At 34.0% G+C, this 12,305-nt stretch overlaps 1 protein-coding gene across 1 annotated transcript; it reads left to right on the top strand.

Annotated features, from left to right (window-relative positions):
- The first annotated feature begins 4,353 nt into the window (after positions 1–4,353).
- LOC145116695 (katanin p60 ATPase-containing subunit A1-like) lies at positions 4,354–7,129 on the top strand. The gene is made up of 6 exons (XM_079053024.1): positions 4,354–4,653; positions 5,096–5,579; positions 5,783–6,225; positions 6,295–6,453; positions 6,541–6,628; positions 6,722–7,129. The coding sequence occupies exons 1-6, from the start codon at positions 4,532–4,534 to the stop codon at positions 7,001–7,003; spliced, it is 1,578 nt and encodes a 525-aa protein (XP_078909150.1). The 5' UTR covers positions 4,354–4,531; the 3' UTR covers positions 7,004–7,129.
- Positions 7,130–12,305: the final 5,176 nt, after the last annotated feature.

Here is a 12,305-nt window from a genome sequence, read left to right as displayed (position 1 = left end):
TTGTAGCGCTTCCGCGCTCACCTTGCTATACTAAAACTACAGAATAAGAAGTCGAATCACGAGGGACCGAAATGCTCGGGGATAAGAAGGGAAAGACTCTTGAATCAAGAGAATGGTGCAATAAATATGAGAGCCTAGAGCCTCTTATTTATAGTAATTGAATTTTCAAAAACCACCCTCTATAGGTACTTAAATGACTAAACATCCCTTTATAATACTATTCTAAATAGATTTAACGATATTTGTACTAAACTAATGTCGAAAGTACTCAACACTAGTCTTATAACGACCGCATCGTTGATACATTTCTAATGATATATATATATATATATATATATATATATATATATATATATATATATATATATATATATATATATATATATATATATATATGATTTATACTTTATTTTAATACGTAAATATGCTATTATAAATTATAACTCGTTCATACGAACTCCGTTTTTGACGTTCTTTATATCCACATATAGCTAGCGACGAGATCTACAACTTTTGTTTAGACTCCGTCGACTAATTTTCACTTTATTTTTTGTCCATATTTTTATAAAATTAAATTATTTTGCTAAAATCATAATTCTCTCATACGGACTCCGTTTTTGACATTCTTTTCCTAAAAATTCATATTTTAAGGAGTACTAGGATTTTCTTTTTGGTGGCATTAGCTAAAAGTCAACCATTCTCTTCGTAGTTTTTATGTCACAAATTCCTTGTGCGCGACTGACTTTTATATCTTATAAAAATCATATCTAATTCATATGGATTTGGATTTCGACGAAATTTATATTTTTTGGGATCGGGACGACGTAACTTTCTATATATATATATATATATATATATATATATATATATGTCTTGGCGCACTTATTTTTACGATTTACGGACGATTCGACTAATTTTTCCTACTTTATTATATTATAATAATCATGAAAGACATAATATTCACATAATTCTTTTTTATTATGTGAAATAGGTTACAATTGTCGACTCTAACTATTACATCATAATTTTAATGCTTAGTCAGAAACGCGGGCGTTACAGAAGACCAGTCAAAAAGAACAAAAACGGGCTCTAGTGGATACACAACTTCTTCTGATGCTCGTGTCGGGCTATATTTGACGAACTGGAGCTAGAAGAAATTGTCCGACCGATGGGTAGGGACAAAGCAAAATGGAAGAGGAAGGGGACTCCTTCCGGTGCATCGAATTTCAGCATGGACGCGGACGAAATGCGAAAAATGACGACGACATTTGATCGATACAATCTGAACTTCGCTGAACGTTTGACATTCAACAAATAAAAAGAAGCCGAAAAATAGAAGGAACGAACTGAAAGGCAATAAATGGAGGATATAAAGTTCTTGATGAAAAACACCGATTATATTTTGTGACCGGCCTTCGATCTAGTTTTAAAAAAGAAAGAAAAAATCATGAAATTTTTTTTTTTTTTAATGTTGTTTTTTTTGGTTGTTTTTCTAGTTATTTTAATCTTAGTTTTTTTATGTAATTTTTATTTTAGTTAATGAATTGGTGTTTTAATTTTAGTTAATTTTTATGTTTATTAATCATTCTAAAAAAATTATAAATCTTAAAAATCAATTATTTTTATTTAAAAAAAATAAAAGTGAAAGATAGTGAAAGATAACCATTTTCTAGCTTTTGGTGAGGGGAAAAAGATTGAAGGAAAACTAATGTGGCAGTTAAAAAGTGAAAGATCATTTCCATACACACCCTCTCGTTTTATATCAAGGTTCTAAATAACGTGAGGCGTGGGCTTGGCGACAAGGTCAAAGTTAAGGTAACACTCCAGTTTTCAAGTAATTTCAAATTCATCCATTGGGTTTTAATTATATCATTCTTGGTCCTTGGATTGGAAAGAAGTGGCCATGGGAAGCCCTAGTGGCAAAATGGTGATTATGGGCACATGAGTAGTACGCTAGGCATACTAGGGCGTGCCCTAGTACGCTGGGCGTACACATATGTACGTTGGGCGTGCGTGTGTCTGAGTGAAAACCCTAAATTTTAGGGTTTGTGGAGTATTTAAGCATCATTATGGACCCTTTTCCCCATCTTTTCAGCCTCCAAGTTCTGGAATCATTTTTGGCAAACCCTAGCTCCTTTAGTGTGTGTGTGTGTGTGTGTGAGCTAAGAGTGTGTTTCCTGTGTGGTTGAAGAAGAAGAAGTTGCATCAAGGTGATTGAAGAGTGAAGCAAACTAGTAGATCTTGGATCATCATTTCATAAAGAAGCTCCAGAAGGTATAAAGCTTCTACCTTTATGCTTGGATTGCTTAGATCTTGCTTTAGTAGCTTTTTGGTGTTCTTATTGTCCTAAAAGTCCCATTGTTATGCATGCTTCGTTTTAGACGTTTTGGGCTGTCCTTTCAGACCCTAGGATGGGTTTTAAGACATAAAAATGAGGTCCCTTGAGCTACTTTGGTCCCTTGTTCTTTGTAGGAGGTCTCAATGGAATAAGACCATGTATTAAGCCCTTTTTGGTCGATCAAAGTCTTAAAGTTTGAGACTTTATGGTTCTAGAGTACTATTGGATCATGGATCTGAAGTTTGGGCTTAATTGCTTAAGCCATTAAGCACTTAACAAGGTTTTGGGCTCTGCGAGGGTACACCCCGCGTACCTGGTCAGCATCCCCGTATGCGGTCAATGCGAGGCTCGCATACGCCCTGCGTACCTTCGGGGTACGCCCAACGTACGCCATCTGTTGGGTTTTCGCAATTGGGCTTCGGGTATTGGGCCATCTGTTGGACTTTGATTATTGGGCCCTTTTGGACTATCTGAGTAGTCGTGTTCTGGGCTGATTGGAGAATTGGACCTTAGGATAAGGCCCAATTTGGAAAATTGGGCCAATCATGGGCCTTGAAGTAAGTTGGGCCTTTTGGATCAAGAATTGGGCTTAGGTCGTGGCCCAATTGGGGAAGGGTAAAATGAACATTTACCATAAGTATGGATCATTAGTCTAGGATGGTGATATAATTGTTAATTGGATGTTTTGTTTTGTTGTGATAGTTCGGGATTTTTGTGAGCCAGCAACCGGGGGTTTTTAGTGTGGTTCGACATTGTGAGGCGAGTTATCCTCACTGCATGTTCGGGTCGAAGGAACCAATGCCGGCCCTTTGGAATGCTATACTGGTTTATCGTATGATTGAGTACTGTGGTGATATGTTAGATCTGTATCCTGGTAGATAGGATAATGCTACGCTTAGTCATCTGTTAGATCTGCATGTTATCTATTCAGGTTGTATGTTCACCAGTCGCATGTGTTGATGTAGTGTGGTTGGGTTGCGACTGTACTGCTTTGTACTGCCAGTCAACAAACCCGATAATGTTTATATCGGTACATTATATGTATGCTTATTTGTTATGTATATGTCAACATGGTTTGTGTGTGTGTGGTTGGGTTGATGCGGTCCTGCTTTGTGCTGAAGGCCAACATACACAGGGCGGCCCGAATAGACTGAAGGCTCAGGCCGAAGGCCCAGAGAACGGTCCAGACAGGCTGAAGGCCCGGTGAGGTGGTCCAGACATGCTGAAGGTTCTGTGAGCGGTCCAAACAGGCTGAAGGCCCGGTGAGGCGGCCCAGACATGCTGAAGGCTCTGTATGCATGATGTTTGTTGTATATGCTATCTGTTGTGTGTTGGTATTTTGGGGGAAATTCACTAAGCTTCGTGCTTACACTTTTGGTTTATAGTTTCAGGTGCTTCAGTGGATCGTGCCAAGGTGAAGGCGTGACGCGTTTTTGGACTTATGATTTCTAGGAAACTCTGATAGCGTGAATGTTTTGAAAACTATGTCTAAAGCTATTATAATTTTAAATAATGTTTTGGGAACAATGGTTTTTGTAAACTCTTTTTTGGAAAGAGAGGTGTTTTGAAAGGTTTAAAATTGTTGAAATTTTTGTGATGTTACAGTTAAGACATGACAAGCCTTGACGAATCATGACGTTTTTCAAGGCGTGACTATTTTATATAAATTAAAAAAGATAAATCATATAATTATTGAATTTTATCAAATATATCAAGTTTAGAAGTGTTATATTAATATTTACTATAAAAAAATTAACAAAAACTCAATTATTTTAGGGCCGACCAGAAAAAACAAAAAAAACCCGTGCCTTGAAAAAAACTCACGTCATAACGCCATAAGGCTTGCCTTGACAAGTTATTTGGGCGTCACGCTTAACAAAACCGTTTTCAACGTTTTCGTAACGCTAGGTCACGCCTCGCGCCATGACAATGCTTGATTTTTAGAACCATGTTTTATATCCATTAAACCAAGTTACGTGGGCACGTGGATTGCACGTTATAGCAGATGTCAGGTATATCAACGAAGAGGGCAAAACAGTCAAACCACACACAGTCTCCTCCATCGTTCAAAAGTCGCCGTCGTATCCTCTGCTCGGAGCAGCCTCCTCCAAAAGCCTTTCTTCTTCGCCGACTGAAGCTGTAGCACCAAACCCTAGGAAAGAGTTGTGGTGGTGGTATTACGATCTATTACACATGTCAGGCACATCGCTTGCCGGATTACAGGATCATCTGAAATTAGCGAGGGAATATGCACTCGAAGGTCTCTATGATACTTCCGTCATATTCTTCGATGGTGCCATCGCACAGATCAATAAGTAAACTCCCTCTCTCTCTTTCTCAGTAACTCTATCTGTCACACTGAAACACACATTATACTTTCTTCATACTATTAAATTATATGTGAAGAAATTTAGATGACTGTTGGATTTGTTTACCAGACATTACTCTAAATCTATTATACTTGAAATAGCTTGTATTTTGACTAAGTACTGAGGATCTGTTGGTAGATTTGGTAAATCAAAAGAAGAATAAGTCCTAAAGCAAAGAGCATTGTAACGAAGTATCGAGCATTCATTGCTTTTAGCTACAATTAGCTCTTGCAATTGAAGTAAACACTGTAACTACTTTAAGAAGGTTATATTTCCGTCATGGAATATAGCTTGAGATCTAGATTTCAACCATTCTCTGTTGGTTTATGATTTGAATCATGAGTATTTGGATACTGTTTGAGACAAAAACCGTTGTTTTTTCTTGAAGGCACTTAAACTCCCTTGATGATCCTATGGTTCGTGCAAAGTGGACAAACGTTAAGAAAAATCTATTAGAGGAGACTGAGGTTGTAAAGCAATTGGATGCCGAGAAGAGATCATTGAAGGAGACTATAATGGGTAGAAGATCTTCTTCACCTCCAATTTCTGCAAAAAAATCGTCATTTGTTTTTCAGCCATTAGATGAGTACCCAACTTCTTCTAATGCTCCTTCCATGGATGATCCTGATGTATGGAGACCTCCAAATCGAGACACTTCAAATAGAAGATCTGCAAGAGCTGGTCCAGGAGGTACAAGAAAGGCAAATCAAGATGGCGTTTGGGCTCGGAGTTCTGCTACAAGAGGTGGAGCAACTGCTCGTGGAGGGAAAACTGGTGCTTCTAGTAAAGTTAACTCAGGACTACGATCTTCAACTACTGGGAAAAAAGGAACTGGTTCAGGAAAATCAAACACTGGGAAAGATGATGCTGCTGTAAGTTTTTCTTCCCAATATTTCTAAATTTTGTTGGTTGTTCTTCATCATGTTTTTCATTCTTATTCTGCATTCTAATTTCTGAGCATGTTCTAAGAAATTACCAAAACATCAGATACTTTTGATTGTTATTTGTTTAGAGTTTAATTCTTGGATCTAAATTCTAATATTGGAGCAACACTTTTTGCACTTATAATAACCAGAACAGTGAGAGTGAAGAGGGAAAGTCAAAACGCGGGCAGTATGAAGGGCCTGATGCTGACCTGGCAGCCCAACTGGAACGTGATGTCTTAGATGCAGCCCCTGGAGTGAGATTTGATGACGTGGCAGGACTGACTGAAGCCAAAAGACTTTTAGAAGAAGCTGTGGTTCTTCCCTTATTGATGCCTGATTATTTCCAGGGAATCAGGAGACCATGGAAGGGTGTTCTTATGTTTGGTCCACCTGGCACTGGGAAAACACTACTAGCTAAAGCAGTTGCTACTGAATGTGGGACCACTTTTTTTAATGTTTCTTCCGCCACCCTGGCATCAAAATGGCGTGGAGAGAGTGAACGAATGGTTAGATGTTTGTTTGATCTCGCAAGATCATATGCACCAAGTACAATTTTCATTGATGAGATCGACTCTCTTTGTACTTCTCGTGGGTTAGTGACTTATTTTACAATTTTACCCTTTTGTTATTGGTTATTAATTTGTTTTTATTATTTGTTCAGGGCCTCAGGGGAACATGAGTCTTCTAGAAGGGTTAAATCTGAAGTTTTGGTTCAAGTAGATGGTGTGAGCAACACAGGCACTAATGAAGATGGGAGTCGCAAAATTGTCATGGTTTTAGCTGCTACAAATTTCCCATGGGATATTGATGAAGCATTAAGGTTTGTTTTCATAAGGACTAAATGCAAAAAAAAAAAAAAAAAAAAAAAAAAACTTTCTTTCATTTGCAATTGTTATTTCTTGTGTAGGAGACGTTTGGAAAAGCGAATATATATTCCTCTACCTAATTTCGAGAGTAGAAAAGAGCTTATAAAGATCAATTTAAGAACTGTTGAGGTAAACTAAAAAAAATTAAAAAAGTAATAGTTTCTTTGAGGTTTTGTCGGTTGGTTGGGTCATTTCATATTATTTTTTTTTATTATTTTCCAGGTGGCAGCTGACGTGGACATTGATGACGTGGCACGTAGAACGGAAGGGTACAGTGGTGATGACTTGACGAATGTATGTCGGGACGCGTCATTGAATGGGATGAGGCGTAAAATAGCAGGGAAAACACGTGAAGAAATAAAGAACATGTCTAAAGATGAGATTTCAAATGATCCAATTGCCATGTGTGATTTTGAAGAAGCGATTACTAAGGTTCAACCAAGTGTTTCTGCTGCTGATATTGAACGCCATGAGAAATGGTTTGCTGAATTTGGATCTGCTTGATTGATTTTCTCAAACTGTATTTTCTTGTGTCCAAATTTAATTCAATCTTGTCGTTTCTTTTGTGTATCTTTAAAACTGTAACCTTGCACTATTAATTTATTTATTTCATTTTTAATTTCATGAGAAGACGAGGGTTCATAAATTATTTTTCACGTATTTTTGTTCTTTGTTTGGGTGTTATTTAACATGCGTCCTTGCTCAAAATATAAAATGTAAAAAGAGAAAACAAGAAATTTTAAATAAGCGATATTCAAATTACATCATGTCTCTTTACTATCTCATTTACAAACCAATATTGAAAACTCTTCCGTTAGCTGTATCTTGTGACCCGACTATGAAAAGCGTCCTCTCCGTTAGAGGATCTATAATGGCATAAATCATGCCATAGCCATTATTCGTTCTTTACAATTTAGTGACGCAATCTATGGTGATATTATCTCATTTCTATGGTGGTACATGTAAATCAATAGAAATTTTAAGGGTTTGTGTTTTTGTTAAAATATTTTCTTTTCATAAAAAAAGTTTCTTTAGGAACCTCATTTCATTTTATAAAAATGCAAGTGTCAATAAAAACAAGAGATGGAATTTTTTTATTCTACAAATAAAAACATATTTTCAAAGTTTGTCATATACCTCAAGTTATAATTTTTGGGAAAATAATTTTTAATTGGGCTGGGTTATGCTAATAAGACATTCACATTTCAGACCCAACCCGATGAGCCTATTATTAGCCTACTTTAATACATACATGATACATCACATTGATAAGATTATTGTAGTTATTATATGTTTATAATTAGGGAAATCTTTAGAAAAGTTTTATTATTTTGGATAAATTTATGATTAAGTCTCAAATTTTTTTTAATAGAGAAGATCTAGAAACTAACAAATTTCTCCATTTTAGTACCTTTTGACTTGTTCAGCAGACCATAAGACAATGGATAATTTTTCCAAAATAATGAGATTTTTCTATAGATATTTTCAAAATTTGTATATAATATATAAACGTATTTTTATGTATTTTTTTAAGTATGTTTATGTATTTTCATGTATTTTGGTATACTTCTTCACATATTTATGTATTTTTAAGTATTTTGAACTTTTTTTTACATATTTATATGTACCTTTTAAGTATTTTAAGTATTTTGGTATTTTTTTTTACATATTTACATATGTTTTACTTCAAGTTTCATTGTAAGCTAACTATTATGCATTGAAAATGAAGAAAAAAAAATCACTAGAGTACTTCAAAACAAACATTTTTGAAAGGCGCTCATTAACAATCAACGTCATTTTTACAGATAATTTTTTTCTTCATAAATTAGTTTGTAGATGAACAAAGTTTACAAATATCTTTATTAACGACAAATATATTCGTAAACTTTGTTCATGTACAAACTGAATTCAAGAAAAAAAGTAAGAATTTTACCTGCGAAAATGGTATTGATTCTTAAAGACTGACTTTCACATTACACACTAACAATATTCATATCATCATTTAAAATAGCATATGTTACTAGAAAGATATACTTTGAAAAGACACAATTTACATATCAAAACATTCGTTCTTCCGAAACATTCTTTGCTTTTAAAAAACGTTCTTGCTTTCAAGGCATTATTTCAAATTCTTTTCAAAAGTATTTAACACTTTCATTTCAACATGTTTCGTATATCAAAAAATTGGTATTTCATTATCATAAAATTATATTTTCATGTACCCCAAAGTGGGAAAATGACAACACGTACTCACCCAAATCACGAGAAGGTTAGCTAGTCCTATTCTAGTTCATTTCTTTAGAGAAACACTCTCAAACACCACCTACACAACATGTAGGTGAAGATAAAAAAATAACCAAAATACCTTGAGGGTAATAAAATTTATAAACTCCTTTAAAAAACATTTTTTTAAATCATTTCCAACTAATAGAATTAGAATTAGGTCAAACGGATGAGCCAAACTCGTGTTAGGAACGTGTGTGGCAAAGATAAATTTGATGGGTTTATAGAATACAAAACATTGTATAATGCGGAAAACAGTTAAAATTTAATAGAGTACAAGCATCATATAAAAGATCTATGTCATACACTTTGATAACAACATACAATGAACAACAAAACTTAACTTAACCCCTAGTGACATCGAATTCATCAAGTTGAGGTTACATACCTTTGATTTGTTTTAGTAAACAAATCACTTCAATTCCCTTGTAGTGATGGTCTTGGAAAGCTTAGCACCAAAAGTATGGCTGCCAATAATGGCTCATACCCAAAACCTAACACTAAGAACACAAGAGGAGAAAGAGAGGAGGAGAAGGAAATTTCATTCATATATTCTTTGGAATGAATGACCATGAAATTTGATGCCCACCGGGTCCTATTTATAGTTTAGGTAACTTAGGGACAAAGCAAGATTTGAATAATTAGATAATGGATTTAATCCCAATTCAAATCCTTTTCTTATTATCATCTAAGAGGCTTCTGGAAACCCTAAGAAAGGCTCCAAAACCGTCCATGACATGATGCTTCTAGAATTGACTCTTTTGTTCAACTATTGAACAATTACAATTCACCCCTTGCACCTTTAATTAACTCAAATTAATCCCAAATTAATTCCAAATTGATTCTGATTAATAATTAATTAATTCTAATTGATTTCTTATTAATTTATTAACCTTATAAACTAATAAATCAATTGTCTATTTCCAACTAATATATTAATCATATAATATATTAACAAATCATTTCCTCATAATTTTCAAATAGTTTATTAATCATATAATAATCTAATAAATCATTTTCTCTCTCCAAAATGCCATTTCTTTCGGTTACTTATTTTTTAGGGCAAACCAAAAGGACCTTGCTTCTAATTCAAGAATATACCAATTTAGTTATTGGCTTAGACACCTTAATCCAACAGTCTCTCACTTGGATAAGTCTATAACTATAATTGTAAGTATAAACCTTGAACTAAACAACAAAGTATGCTTTCCAAAGCTACCACCGAACTCTGATTCAAATCAAACGTTGGTCCTAAGATAAGTAATCAGCTATTCCTTCGTTCTACAAGATATCGTATGGACGTGAGACATGGATTAGAATCAATCTCATAGTCTAAGATTCTATTTCTCGATTTTCCGACTTATGACGACTGAATTCAGACTACTAATTGAAAACATCAATTTAGTCCGGGCTCGGCTAAGCACTTCAGATGTCAGCAACAAATCATCGAGGGGCCCAAAGATATTGCTTTTCCTGTTAAGGCAAAAGGAACAAATTACTTTGACTATATAGTCATACAATTTATTAACCAAATCATCATGGAATTACTCTTTATAACACCCAGTTACGAGATGCATTTGGTTAAACCAATGCACAACTGATTCGTAAACTACGAACTATATATCTCCGCTTAAGAATAGTGGATATTATTATCTTGGAATTACTCGTGATAAAATTCATGAAGTAATCTCTAAACGTGGGTTTATCCAATACTTAAAATCTCTATTTTCAAAGTACTCATGGATATTGTAGCAATTCCAATTGCAATGTCTTAACCTCAATCAACAATCTACAATCAACTCATGACAGTCTTAAATCACTACTTACTTCTAAAAGTATGAGCGGCTATGAAATTTTGAATAATATTAAAATTACTCATGGAAGTAAACATGTAAAGTGAAATACAATAGTAAATTAATTAATTGTGGTTTCAAACTTACTGAATATAAATAATTCCTATTATTTAACCACCATGTCAATTATAAATTTATTCATTGTATAATATTTCGAGCAATCAACTAACCACTCGAATTAGATAACATCAGTCATGCCTATGTTATGAAAATGCATACTATGCCTCTCTATGGTCCCTCCTTTGTGAATAGATCCATTGGAAACTATTCCAATGATGTACATTTCATAATTCCAAATTCTTATCCTTTATCTAAGATGTAGTGGAATTTCATCTTTACATGCATTGTCAATCTGTGATGTCGAGGTTCTAAAGTCACAGAGACTAGCCTTCGATATTACAGAATGTTCCACTGGAACTTGTTACTTGAAACAATTCCATGGTTATGAAGTCTCAGTTTAAGGTACATTACTTGAATACTTCTCTTGCATTAAAGTTTCAAACTCACATTTAGATTCTATAAGCTTCTCCTATTATGGAAACCTTTCCATATTTCCATATGAAAATCAATTCTGATCAAGAATCATCTTAATCCAGAATGTGTCACTATGGTCCGTCCTATTAATAACATACCCCCAATGTCCATAATCAAACAATTCTTCGGTTAAACCTTAGAACGTTATTGACAGTTATTTGACAACTTCAGTCACATGCAATTCTAATCCTTTTCACGTAATGCTAAAACCATTTTGAAAAATAAAATAATCGAATATTATAACATATATATATATATATATATATATATATATATATATATATATATATATATATATATATATATATATATATATAATCGATCCTATATCCGAAGCATATGTGACTCGACTTATTATTATAAGGGTCCATTATATGCTCAATTCCTTTCTATAATATTTCCATATATATAGAATCTCCAATGTTAAAGCATTTCAACATGATATTTATATATGTCTTTGACTAAGTTCTATAGAATCTAAACCTTTAGATTCGTAACGAAGTATGAGTTTCCTCTCCCTTAAGTCCACTATAGCGAAACAATTCCCAACTTTTTCAACTTGCGAATTAGAGACATTGTTACTTATGGTTAGTATTATCAACATGCTATACCAGCATACCAATTATGAACCACTAGCTTTCACACGTACTCAAAAATCAATTGGACTTCTAGAAATCAATACCCTTTGAATTTCTCATGGAGCTACAGATTCCTATTTCGCGATGCTTCGTCAACCCTCTAACTAGGATACTTAAGCTTATGCACTTTATCTGGATAGTGTATGTGTTCAAAACCTTTCAAGACGTGATAAATATATCTCCTAAAAGTTTAAATAATTCATTTCCATTCCTCACAATTCGAAATATGAAGAGGGATTCCATAATCATATTGTGAATTTGAGAATGCAATTAATACAAACAATATCCGTATTGATCTTTATCGGATCCTTAAAATCTATTAGCAAAATTATTTCCTCATAATTATCTTTCATGAATTAGAGCGAAACCTTTTTCCATTGAGATTTATGGTGCATACGTTCCTATCCATGTGAATTTATCATTTCCAACCTATAGTCATAAGACAATGTTTAGGATAAACCAAAATCATATTTAGGTCACCTTTATGGACTAAACTTT

The sequence above is a fragment of the Lactuca virosa genome, chromosome 5 (genome assembly GCF_052849685.1).
Source record: "Lactuca virosa cultivar CGN04683 chromosome 5, Lactuca_virosa_CGN04683_v6, whole genome shotgun sequence".
Classification (NCBI taxonomy): Eukaryota; Viridiplantae; Streptophyta; class Magnoliopsida; order Asterales; family Asteraceae; genus Lactuca; species Lactuca virosa.
Note: the sequence above shows the minus strand (reverse complement) of the source record. Positions and strands in the feature narration are given on the sequence as shown.

Bases quoted from the DNA above. Each gene is read 5' to 3' on its own strand.
- LOC145116695 (XM_079053024.1), top strand. From the start codon at position 4,532: ATGTCAGGCACATCGCTTGCCGGATTACAGGATCATCTGAAATTAGCG. The intron at 5,580-5,782 runs GTAAGTTTTTCT...TATAATAACCAG, and splicing joins CTGGGAAAGATGATGCTGCT to AACAGTGAGAGTGAAGAGGG. The intron at 6,629-6,721 runs GTAAACTAAAAA...ATTATTTTCCAG, and splicing joins TCAATTTAAGAACTGTTGAG to GTGGCAGCTGACGTGGACAT.